The 13599-nt window shown below is 38.1% G+C and overlaps 1 protein-coding gene across 1 annotated transcript; it reads left to right on the top strand.

The window, feature by feature from the left end:
* Window positions 1–5584: 5584 nt before the first annotated feature.
* On the top strand, window positions 5585–6634 carry LOC137620926 (golgin subfamily A member 6-like protein 22). The gene has a single exon (XM_068351371.1). The coding sequence runs from the start codon at window positions 5585–5587 to the stop codon at window positions 6632–6634; it is 1050 nt and encodes a 349-aa protein (XP_068207472.1).
* The last annotated feature ends 6965 nt before the right edge of the window (window positions 6635–13599 follow it).

Raw genomic sequence — 13599 nt, 5'->3', positions numbered from 1 at the left:
ATGGCTAACAACAAATTGCCGCACGTACTATGAGGACATTTTCCGCTTGTTTTAGTTAGTAGGTAGTGTAATTATTTCCCGCCTGGAAGCTTCAAATTTCCTCCCAGGGGGAAATTTCCCCCAGGCTGGGAACCACTGTGTTAGATAGTCTACAACTTCACCCATCACACTGAGTGCAATAGACCTTCAGCTCAGCTCAGCTGTGCATGAGCATTTAAAAGCACCTGGCACGGGTAGTTGGGTGCATGGGTACTACAGGTTTAAAGATTTCAAGGTTTAAAAGTCGCTCATGAATGGCAGAGGCAAGGAAAAGTGACATTGCCATAGCAAGCAGGACAATGCCCTAGAGACTGACCATATTATATGATCAGCGCCCAAGCCTCCTCTCCGCCCAAGCTAGGACCAGGGAGGGCCAGGCAGTGGCTGCTGATGACACAGCAGATAGACCTATAGGCTCCCCCAAACCCCCCAAGCTTAGCTCACAAGGGTGGTAAGGTTGCAGACACTAATGGCACTAACGAGTCTGAGCGGGACTCGAACCCCCAACTGGCGATCACCAGGCAGAGACGTTAACAATCAGGCCACAGCAATCAATTATGATTTCCTATGACATAATATCATTTTTAGAATTATAAAGTTTATTAGATTTGTCAGATCCAAAGATAAGATACGATTTTGTAGGAGTAATTACGTTTTAAATTCATTGAATCTATTTTTATTCATTGAATATATTTTCATTCATTTATTAATTTTTGAAGTTTTGCTGAAACAGCATTGGCAAAATGTGCAATTTGTGATTACTTTCTAAGTATGGAAATTATGATTTTATTTATTTGTTAATTTATTTTTATTTTTTGCATTTTTTTTTTACTTCCTTGGCATCATTTTAATGATAATATTTGACCCGGCAACGACAAGATAGAAATTTAATTTCTTGGTAAATAAATGGAATTAGCAAAAGTACAGAAATAACTTAAGTTTGTTTTCATATGAACCCTAATGAGTGAAGGGCTACAGCCAGTTACTGCAATCATAGGTTCTGGGTGGGGGGTGGGGACATGGATAAGGATCATCCATGGAAAGTGGGTAACGACTAAAAAAAGAGTTTGGGAACCACTGCCCTAGAGACTGGCCATATTGCATATGATCAGCGCCCATACGTCCTCTCCACCCAAGCTAGGACCAAGGAGGGCCAGGCAATTGCTGCCGATGTTTCTGTAGATAGATCTATGGGTTTCCCCAACTGACCCTTCCCCATCCTTGGCTCACAAGGACGATGAGGTTGCAGCGACCAAAGGAACTTACGAGTTTGAGCAGGACTCGAACTGCAGTTTGGCAATCACCAGGTCATAAAGAAGTGTATTAGTTGAAATAACAGATTCATACATAGGCCTCTTAGATTGTCATTTTTGCGCCCCCCCCCCCCTACATGTATTGGATTTAGGCCTATGATTTAACCCCCTCCAGAACTCGTTACTTCCCGATTCCATAATGTCTTACTTTTAGCAGAGGATGGAATAGAAGACGATGGTTTTACGAACTAGGAAAATTTGCGGCTATAAACTGGCATAGAAAGACCATAAACAGAGCTTAACAGACGCCAGTGGAAGGACATGTGCGAGGCCTTTGTTCTGCAGTGGACCAGCAACGGCTGAGAGAGAGAGAGAGAGAGAGAGAGAGAGAGAGAGAGAGAGAGAGAGAGAGAGAGAGAGAGAGTAATGAAATTTCATTGCCGAATAGGTGCAACTCAGGCAAGCTGACGTTGCTGCCATTCAACGCTACCAGACGTACGATAAAATTTTGAAGACGCCAAACCAATAAACTTTAATGACTATATATATATATATATATATATATATATATATATATATATATATATATATATATATATATATATATATATATATATATATATAAACTTTAATGACATATATATATATATATATATATATATATATATATATATATATATATATATATATATATATATATATATATATATATATATATATATATATATATATATATATATATTATATATAAATATATATATATATATATATATATATATATATATATATATATATATATATATATATATATATATATATATAATATATATATATATATATATCATTAAAGTTTATTGGTTTGGCGTCTTCAAAATTATATCGTACGTCTGGTACCGTTGAATGGCAGCAACATCAGCTTGCCTGAGTTGCACCTATTCGGCAATGAAATTTCATGACTCTCTCTCTCTCTCTCTCTCTCTCTCTCTCTCTCTCTCTCTCTCTCTCTCTCTCTCTCTCTCTCTCTCTCTCATTTGAATAGGAAAGAATTCCCACTAATGGAGTCAAAATGAAAGAAGAATATAGGAATAGAAATCTTGGAAGAGAACAAATGGTTTCGGCGTAAAATTCCTCCTGTTTTCCGCCTTCGAAGATTTCTATCAACCAGAGGCATTTGAGATTGCCTCTCTCTCTCTCTCTCTCTCTCTCTCTCTCTCTCTCTCTCTCTCTCTCTCTCTCTCTCTCTGGTCATTAGAATAGGAAAGAATTCCCACAATTGGAGTCAAAATTAAAGAAGAATAAAGGAATGGAAATCTTGGAAGAGAACAAATCGTTTTGGCGTAAAATTCCTCCTGTTTTCCGCTTTCGAAGAATTCTATCAACCAGAGACATTTTAGATTGCCCCCCCCCCCTCTCTCTCTCTCTCTCTCTCTCTCTCTCTCTCTCTCTCTCTCTCTCTCTCCGGTCATTAGAATAGGATAGAATTCTCACAAATGGAGTCAAAATGAACGAAGAATAAAGGAATCGGAATCTTGGAAGAGAACAAAATCGTCTTCAGCCTAAGATTTCCCCCCTTTTCCGCCTTTGAAGACACTGAATATTTCGAACGACCAGAGAAATTTTGGATTCCTTATTCTTCGAATATTTCCATAATTGTTAACAAGAATGCAAAGAAAATTTATAAGGAACAAGAACATTACATTCTCGGAGTGAACGCAAACGAAAGACGAAAGGAGACTTCCAGAATGGGCTCCAGAGGGTTAGATTTTCCTCAGAGGCTGAAGCGAAATGTTACGATTCATCCTGAAAGAAAACTTTCATAAATCTTTCCTTTTGTTATCGTCGTTTTTTTTTTCATTCCTTTCTGCATTTCTTATCTTGCGGATATTCTCTCTCTCTCTCTCTCTCTCTCTCTCTCTCTCTCTCTCTCTCTCTCTCTCTCTCTCTCTCTCTCTCTTCTAACCTGAAGACATATTGACTCTGGCACTCAGTCTGAAGCCAAAAAAGTATTTGCTGGAGCTCGATTCGCTGTTTTTTTTATATTTAATGCTAGTTGGGGTGCCAAGATCGTTAATATTAACTATGGCTATAAGATCTAATAGTTTTGTAAATAATTTGTTATTGTTGGCTGCTACAAAGGAATCAGGCAGTTTTATCTGTTACAATAGGGCTATTGAAGAAAACTCAGTAGGCCTAATGAAATTGAAACATCTCGGGAAAAGGACGATCGACAAATCGATTGAGCCCGTAGAAATCTGCCCTAAGACAAAGCTCAGGGTTTATTCACTCGAGGACTTGTTGCCCTTCGTAGGCAGGGTAATAAAACGGGGTGAATACGGAGATGTCTATGAACTTGTAGGCAAATATTCGGATTTCTGCCTCAAAGAGAATAGGATATGCCTAGACGTCGAGGTTGAGAATCTCCTTCGATTCCAGCATCTTGCGGTTCCTAAAGTCATGGGACTCGTGAAGGAATGGGAGGTGATCATCGTGTCACGTCACCAAATGACCCTGTGGGACTGGGTAAGGATCGTGCGACCGACCAAGGAGCAGGTACTTCGTGTCTTGATAGCACTGGTTGGAATTCTGCAGGATTTCCACGCCGAAGGTTACTGCTACAATTACGTCCACCCGGAAAACGTTATGATCGATTTAGCTACCGGAGGACGAGCTCCAAAGGTAAGTGTGATGGACTTTGATCTCATGAGGGAGATCGGTGCCAACCCTTTCCAAAGACCCATAGTTCAGACCAGCCAGAGTTCGGGTACGAACACCAAATACTGTAAGTGTTTCGCGTCTAAGATCCTTGCGGGGGAGGGAGGCACCCCACAGACAGATGCCCTAAGCATGGCTCTCACCATCGGGTTTTTAGTTTCTAATGGGGTGCTTACGGTGAGATCCCCCTTCAGGAAACTTCTGGACTGGTTTGCAGGTTGCTATGGAAACGAAAGCGGTTGCTCCATGGACACTCTGCTCGTCGGGTTAAACAAGGAATTAGACAATTGCTCCATCAGCGAAATGGAAGAGTGGGTGGCAAATCAGAAAGAAATATCGTCACTGGAAAATTCCACCTCAAATAGCAATGATGATGAAGAGGAGGGAAGAAAGGATTGCCAGCAAAATGACCTCGTAAAGGAGGTTTATGCTTACCAACAAAAGCTCGGGGAGATAAATGACCAAATGTCAAATCTAGATGACGACCTTCTTCAGAGGGACCAAGAGCTGGCGTCTTTCAGGCAGAAAGCTGACCAAGACAAACGCAAGAACGATGAACTGAGGACCAAGACACTATCCAGGGAGAGGAAATTTCAGGAAGTCCAGGAAGAAAACGATTCTCTGAGGAAGGAAGTAAGTAGACTAAGGGAGTCTCAACTACAGAGAGAAGATAAGCTCAGCACACAGGGTTTCGAAGATAAACAAAAAGCTGATCTTGAAGGAAAACCTCAGGACGACAGAAAGCATCTTAGGAGGGAAGCAAAAGAAGTGGCCTTAAGAAGGATTAGAAAAATTGCACAGGATGAAATCTCCCACGAAAAAATAGACAAAGTGTATGTTCCTGTTGAAGTAAGACAAGAGGCTTTGAAAGAGGAGAAAACAGGAAAGAAACACAAGGTTAACTTGGAGGAAATAGAAGAAGGCATCGTGAAGAGGCGTATCGAATATTTTGAAAATATCATACGAAAAAACATAAAGGAAGAAGGCCAACTTCGTGGACAATCTCAAGACTTTAGAGAAAATCTTAATAGGAATGCCAAGAACATGTCTTTGGCAAGGATAACACAAATATAGAAAAGGAATTATCAGAACAAAATGAAAACGTCTGGAAAAGTGACAACATTGTAAAGGAACTTAAAGAATACCAAGAAGCAAATAGCCTAAGAACAGATGGAGATTCTGCTACTAAAGGTGATGATTATGCAGAAATTAGGAGGGTAAATGTAATGGGAGAGAAACAAAAAGGTGATCTTGAAGGAAAACCTCAGGACGAGAGAAAGCATCTTAGGAGGGAAGCAAAAGAAGTGGCCTTAAGAAGGATTAGAAAAATTGCACAGGATGAAATCTCCCACGAAAAAATAGACAAAGTGTATGTTCCTGTTGAAGTAAGGCAAGAGGCTTTGAAAGAGGAGAAAACAGGAAAGAAACACAAGGTTAACTTGGAGGAAATAGAAGAAGGCATCGTGAAGAGGCGTATCGAATATTTTGAAAATATCATACGAAAAAACATAAAGGAAGAAGGCCAACTTCGTGGACAATCTCAAGACTTTAGAGAAAATCTTAATAGGAATGCCAAGAACATGTCTTTGGCAAGGATAACACAAATAATAGAAAAGGAATTATCAGAACAAAATGAAAACGTCTGGAAAAGTGACAACATTGTAAAGGAACTTAAAGAATACCAAGAAACAAATAGCCTAAGAACAGACGGAGATTCTGCTACTAAAGGTGATGATTATGCAGAAATTAGGAGGGTAAATGTAATGGGAGCGAAACAAAAAGGTGATCTTGAAGGAAAACCTCAGGACGACAGAAAGCATCTTAGGAGGGAAGCAAAAGAAGTGGCCTTAAGAAGGATTAGAAAAATTGCACAGGATGAAATCTCCCACAAAAAACTAGACAAAGTGTATGTTCCTGTTGAAGTAAGGCAAGAGGCTTTGAAAGAGGAGAAAAAAGGAAAGAAACACAAGGTTAACTTGGAGGAAATAGAAGAAGGCATCGTGAAGAGGCGTATCGAATATTTTGAAAATATCATACGAAAAAACATAAAGGAAGAAGGCCAACTTCGTGGACAATCTCAAGACTTTAGAGAAAATCTTAATAGGAATGCCAAGAACATGTCTTTGGCAAGGATAACACAAATAATAGAAAAGGAATTATCAGAACAAAATGAAAACGTCTGGAAAAGTGACAACATTGTAAAGGAACTTAAAGAATACCAAGAAGCAAATAGCCTAAGAACAGATGGAGATTCTGCTACTAAAGGTGATGATTATGCAGAAACCAGGGTGGTAAATGTAATGGGAGCGAAACGAAAAGGTGATCTTGAAGGAAAACCTCAGGACGAGAAAAAGCATCTTAGGAGGGAAATTGATGATATAGTGAAACTTCAAAAGAGAGAACTTCTAAGGAGAGAGGAAGAGAGCAAAAGGCTTGATAAAGAGCTAATAGAGGAAAGAAGAATAAGAAAAGAGACAGAAAGTGAAGTGCATAGTCTGAAGAAGGAAATAAAAAGTCTAAAGCAGAGACTTTTGGCAAAGACTGGAGAGATTGGTGATACTCATAAGGTAGTTATGGAATTGGCGGATTTGATGAATCAGTTGAAAGAGGAAGTCAATAGCGACGACTAAGAAGTGAATGGAAAAACTTGGAAAAAAAAGAAAATATTAAAAAAAAATTTAAAAAAATAATCCAAAAGAAATATAGATACTAAAAAAATCCCCCAAAAATATATAAACAAAAAAAATAAAAAAAATAAAAAATTCCAATAGAAGGAGAAGAAGAAGAAAAAGAAGAAGAAGATGGCAGCAGGGAAAAAACAGGATGGCTGCTGTTCCCAATCTATTCTAGATACCTAAAGGATATTCTGCAAGATGGACTCAGCAGATGGAAGAAGTCTGACTTGTTCTAGTATGCTTTGTTCCTTGATAAAGATTCACTTGTACTGTTTCTTTATCAGGTGAACAAATGTAGAACAAACAAGGCTGACTTCTTTTATTATGCTGTGCTCTATGAACAATATTCCCTGAAGGTTCATAGAATAAGAAGAAGAAGAAGAAGAAGAAGAAGAAGAAGAAGAAGAAGAAGAAGATGCAGCAGGGAAAAAACAGAATGGCGGCTGTTCCCAATCTATTCTAGATACCTAAAGGATATTCTGCAAGATGGACTCAGCAGATGGAAGAAGTCTGACTTATTCTAGTATGCTTTGTTCCTTGATAAAGATTCACCTGTACTGTTTCTTTATCAGGTGAAAAAATGTAGAACAAACAAGTCTGACTTCTTTTTTTATGCTGTGCTCTATGAACAAGATTCCCTGAAGGTACATAGAAGAAGAAGAAGAAGAAGAAGAAGAAGAAGACGATGGCAGCAGGGAAAAAAAAGGATGGTGGCTGTTCCCAATCTATTCTAGATACCTAAAGGATATTCTGCAAGATGGACTCAGCAGATGGAAGAAGTCTGACTTGTTCTAGTATGCTTTGTTCCTTGATAAAGATTCACTTGTACTGTTTATTTATCAGGTGAACCAATGTAGAACAAACAAGTCTGACTTCTTTTATAATGCTGTGCTCTATGAACAAGATTCCTTGAAGGTACATAAAAGAAGAAGAAGAAGAAGAAAAAGAAGAAGATGGCAGCAGGGAAAAAACAGGATGGCGGCTGTTCCCAATCTATTCTAGATACCTAAAGGATATTCTGCAAGATGGACTTAGCAGATGGAAGAAGTCTGACTTGTTCTAGTATGCTTTGTTCCTTGATAAAGATTCACTTGTACTGTTTCTTTATCAGGTGAACAAATGTAAAACAAACAAGTCTGACTTCTTTTATTATGCTCTGCTCTATGAACAATATTCCCTGAAGGTACATAGAAGAAGAAGAAGAAGAAGAAGAAGAAGAAGAAGAAGAAGAAGATGCAGCAGGGAAAAAATAGGATGGTGGCTGTTCCCAATCTATTCTAGACACCTAAAGGATATTTTGCAAGATGGACTCAGCAGATGGAAGAAGTCTGACTTATTCTAGTATGCTTTGTTCCTTGATAAAGATTCACCTGTACTGTTTCTTTATCAGGTGAACAAATGTAGAACAAACAAGTCTGACTTCTTTTTTTATGCTGTGCTCTATGAACAAGGTTCCCTGAAGGTACATAGAAGAAGAAGAAGAAGAAGAAGAAGAAGAAGAAGAAGAAGAAGAAGAAGAAAATGGCAGCAGGGAAAAAAAAGGATGGTGGCTGTTCCCAATGTATTCTAGATACCTCAAGGATATTCTGCAAGATGGACTCAGCAGATGGAAGAAGTCTGACTTGTTCTAGTATGCTTTGTTCCTTGATAAAGATTCACTTGTACTGTTTCTTTATCAGGTGAACAAATGTAGAACAAACAAGTCTCACTTCTTTTATTATGCTGTGCTCTATGAACAAGATTCCTTGAAGGTACATAGAAGAAGAAGAAGAAGAAGAAGAAAAAGAAGAAGAAGAAGAAGAAGAAGAAGAAGAGGACAATGGCAGCAGGGAAAAAAGAGGATGGCGGCTGTTCCCAATCTATTCTAGATACCTAAAGGATATTCTGCGAGATGGACTCAGCAGATGGAAGAAGTCTGACTTGTTCTAGTATGCTTTGTTCCTTGATAAAGATTCACTTCTACTGTTTCTTTATCAGGTGAACAAATGTAGAACAAACAAGTCTGACTTTTTTATATGCTGTGCTCTATGAATAAGATTCCTTGAAAATACATAGAAGAAGAAGAAGAAGAAGAAGAAGAAGAAGACGATGGCAGCAGGGAAAAAACAGGATGGCGGCTGTTCCCAATCTATTCTAGATACCTATAGGATATTCTACAAGATGGACTCAGCAGATGGAAGAAGTCTGACTTGTTCTAGTATGCTTTGTTCCTTGATAAAGATTCACTTGTACTGTTTCTTTATCAGGTGAACAAATGTAGAACAAACAAGTCTGACTTCTTTTATTATGCTGTGCTCTATGAACAAGATTCCCTGAAGGTACATAGAAGAAGAAGAAGAAGAAGATGGCAGCAGGGAAAAAACAGAATGGTGGCTGTTCCCAATCTATTCTAGATACCTGAAGGATATCCTGCAAGATAGACTCAGCAGATGGAAGAAGTCTGACTTGTTCTAGTATGCTTTGTTCCTTGATAAAGATTCACTTGTACTGTTTCTTTATCAGGTGAACAAATGTAGAACAAACAAGTTTGACTTCTTTTATTATGCTGTGCTCTATGAACAAGATTCCCTGAAGGTACATAGAAGAAGAAGAAGAAGAAGAAGAAGAAGAAGAAGAAGAAGATAGCAGCAGGGAAAAAAAAGGATGGCGGCTGTTCCCAATCTATTCTAGATACCTAAAGGATGTTCTGCAAGATGGACTCAGCAGATGGAAGAAGTCTGACTTGTTCTTGTATGCTTTGTTCCTTGATAAAGATTCACCTGTACTGTTTCTTTATCAGGTGAAAAAATGTAGAACGAACAAGTCTGACTTCTTTTATTATGCTGTGCTCTATGAACAATATTCCCTGAAGGTACATAGAAGAAGAAGAAAAAGAAGAAGAAGAAGAAGAAGAAGAAGAAGAAGAAGAAGAAGAAGAAGAAGAAGAAGATGCAGCAGGGAAAAAACAGGATGGCAGCTGTTCCCAATCTATTCTAGATACCTAAAGGATATTCTGCAAGATGGACTCAGCAGATGGAAGAAGTCTGACTTATTCTAGTATGCTTTGTTCCTTGATAAAGATTCACCTGTACTGTTTCTTTATCAGGTGAACAAATGTAGAACAAACAAGTTTGACTTCTTTTATTATGCTGTGCTCTATGAACAAGATTTCCTGGAGGTACATAGAAGAAGAAGAAGAAGAAGAAGAAGAAGAAGAAGAAGAAGAAGAAGAAGAAGAAGAAGAAGAAGATAGCAGCAGGGAAAAAAAAGGATGGCGGCTGTTCCCAATCTATTCTAGATACCTAAAGGATGTTCTGCAAGATGGACTCAGCAGATGGAAGAAGTCTGACTTGTTCTTGTATGCTTTGTTCCTTGATAAAGATTCACCTGTACTGTTTCTTTATCAGGTGAACAAATGTAGAACAAATAAGTCTGACTCCTTTTATTATGCTGTGCTCTATGAACAAGATTCCCTGAAGGTAGAGAGAAAAAGACTATATACCAAAGAAATTTTTTTTTATAAAAACTAAAATTTCCAAAAAGAGAATATGACAGCAGGTAAAAAACAAGATGGCGTGTGTTCCCAGTCTATTCTAGATACCTAAAGGATATTCTACAAGATGGACTCAGCAGATGGAAGAAGTCTGACTTGTTCTAGTATGCTTTGTTCCTTGATAAAGATTCACTTGTACTGTTTCTTTATCAGGTGAACAAATGTAGAACAAACAAGTCTGACTTCTTTTATTATGCTGTGCTCTATGAACAAGATTCCCTGAAGGTACATAGAAGAAGAAGAAGAAGAAGAAGATGGCAGCAGGGAAAAACCAGGATGGCGGCTGTTCCCAGTCTATTCTAGATACCTAAAGGATATTCTACAAGATGGACTCAGCAGATGGAAGAAGGCTAACTTGTTCTAGTATGCTTTGTTCCTTGATAAAGATTCACTTGTACTGTTTCTTTATCAGGTGAACAAATGTAGAACAAACAAGTCTGACTTCTTTTATTATGCTGTGCTCTATGAACAAGATTCCCTGAAGGAACAGAGAAGAAGAAGAAGAAGAAGAAGAAGAAAAAGAAGATGGCAGCAGGGAAAAAAAAGGATGGCGGCTGTTCCCAATCTATTCTAGATACCTAAAGGATATTCTGCAAGATGGACTCAGCAGATGGAAGAAGGCTACTTGTTCTAGTATGCTTTGTTCCTTGATAAAGATTCACTTGTACTGTTTCTTTATCAGGTGAACAAATGTAGAACAAACAAGTCTGACTTCTTTTATTATGCTGTGCTCTATGAACAAGATTCCCTGAAGGTACATAGAAGAAGAAGAAGAAGAAGAAGAAGAAGAAGAAGAAGAAGAAGAAGAAGAAGAAGAAGATGTCAGCAGGGAAAAAACAGGATGGCGGCTGTTCCCAATCTATTCTAGATACCTAAAGGATATTCTGCAAGATGGACTCAGCAGATGGAAGAAGTCTGACTTGTCTAGTATGCTTTGTTCCTTGATAAAGATTCACTTGTACTGTTTCTTTATCAGGTGAACAAATGTAGAACAAACAAGTCTGACTTCTTTTATTATGCTGTGCTCTATGAACAAGATTCCCTGAAGGTACAGAGAAGAAGAAGAAGAAGAAGAAGAAGAAGAAAAAGAAAAAGAAGATGGCAGCAGGGAAAAAAAGGATGGCGGTTGTTCCCAATCTATTCTAGATACCTAAAGGATATTCTGCAAGATGGACTCAGCAGATGGAAGAAGTCTGACTTGTTCTAGTATGCTTTGTTCCTTGATAAAGATTCACTTGTACTGTTTCTTTATCAGGTGAACAAATGTTAGAACAAACAAGTCTGACTTCTTTTATTATGCTGTGCTCTATGAACAAGATTCCCTGAAGGTACAGAGAAGAAGAAGAAGAAGAAGAAGAAGAAGAAGAAAAAGAAAAAGAAGATGGCAGCAGGGAAAAAAAGGATGGCGGTTGTTCCCAATCTATTCTAGATACCTAAAGGATATTCTGCAAGATGGACTCAGCAGATGGAAGAAGGCTAACTTGTTCTAGTATGCTTTGTTCATTGATAAAGATTCACTTCTACTGTTTCTTTATCAGGTGAACAAATGTAGAACAAACAAGTCTGACTTCTTTTATTATGCTGTGCTCTATGAACAAGATTCCCTGAAGGTACATAGAAGAAGAAGAAGAAGAAGAAGAAGAAGAAGAAGAAGAAGAAGAAGATGTCAGCAGGGAAAAAACAGGATGGGGGCTGTTCCCAATCTATTCTAGATACCTAAAGGATATTTTACAAGATGGACTCAGCAGATGGAAGAAGTCTGACTTGTTCTAGTATTCTTTGTTCCCTTGATAAAGATTCACTTGTACTGTTTCTTTATCAGGTGAACAAATGTAGAACAAACAAGTCTGACTTTCGACTATTATGCTGTGCTCTGAACATTATTCCCTGAAGGTACATAGAAGAAAGAAGAAGAAAGAAGAAGAATATATAAAAATTAAAATATCCAAAAAGAGGAGATGGAGCAGGGAAAAAACAGGATGGCGGCTGTTCCCAGTCTATTCTAGATACCTAAAGGATATTGTACAAGATGGACTCAGCAGATGGAAGAAGTCTGACTTGTTCTAGTATGCTTTGTTCCTTGATAAAGATTCACCTGTACTGTTTTTTATCAGGTGAACAAATGTAGAACAAACAAGTCTGACTTCTATTATGCTGTGCTCTATGAACAATATTCCCTGAAGGTACATAGAAGAAGAATATACCAAGAAGAAAAGAAGAAGAAACAAAAATATCCAAAAAGAAGATGGCATCAGGGAAAAAACAAGGATGGCGTCTGTTCCCAATCTATTCTAGATACCTAAAGGATATTGTACAAGATGGACTCAGCAGATGGAAGAAGTCTGACTTGTTCTAGTATGCTTTGTTCCTTGATAAAGATTCACTTGTACTGTTTCTTTATCAGGTGAACAAATGTAGAACAAACAAGTCTGACTTCTTTTATTATGCTGTGCTCTATGAACAAGATTCCCTGAAGGTACATAGAAGAAGAAAAAGAAGAAGAAGAAGAAGAAGAAGATGGCAGCAGGGAAAAAACAGGATGGCGCTGTTCCCAATCTATTCCAGATACCTAAAGGATATTCTGCAAGATGGACTCAGCAGATGGAAGAAGTCTGACTTGTTCTAGTATGCTTTGTTCCTTGATAAAGATTCACTTGTACTGTTTCTTTATCAGGTGAACAAATGTAGAACAAACAAGTCTGACTTCTTTTATTATGCTGTGCTCTATGAACAAGATTCCCTGAAGGTACATAGAAGAAGAAGAAGAAGAAGAAGAAGAAAAAGAAGATGGCAGCAGGGAAAAAACAGGATGGCGGCTGTTCCCAATCTATTCTAGATACCTAAAGGATATTCTACAAGATGGACTCAGCAGATGGAAGAAGTCTGACTTGTTCTAGTATGCTTTGTTCCTTGATAAAGATTCACTTGTACTGTTTCTTTATCAGGTGAACAAATGTAGAACAAACAAGTCTGACTTCTTTTATTATGCTGTGCTCTATGAACAAGATTCCCTGAAGGTACATAGAAGAAGAAGAAGAAGAAGAAGAAGACGATGGCAGCAGGGAAAAAACAGGATGGCGGCTGTTCCCAATCTCTTCTAGATACCTAAAGGATATTCTGCAAGATGGACTCAGCAGATGGAAGAAGTCTGACTTTTCTAGTATGCTTTGTTCCTTGATAAAGATTCACTTGTACTGTTTCTTTATCAGGTGAACAAATGTAGAACAAACAAGTCTGACTTCTTTTATTATGCTGTGCTCTATGAACAAGATTCCCTGAAGGTACATAGAAGAAGAAGAAAGAAGAAGAAGAAGAAGAAGAAGAAGAAGAAGAAGAAGAAGAAGAAGAAGATGGCAGCAGGGAAAAAACAGGATGGCAGCTGTTCCCA

The sequence above is a fragment of the Palaemon carinicauda genome, chromosome 2 (assembly GCF_036898095.1).
Source record: "Palaemon carinicauda isolate YSFRI2023 chromosome 2, ASM3689809v2, whole genome shotgun sequence".
NCBI lineage: Eukaryota > Metazoa > Arthropoda > Malacostraca > Decapoda > Palaemonidae > Palaemon > Palaemon carinicauda.
This window is presented reverse-complemented; position numbering and strand designations above follow the sequence as displayed.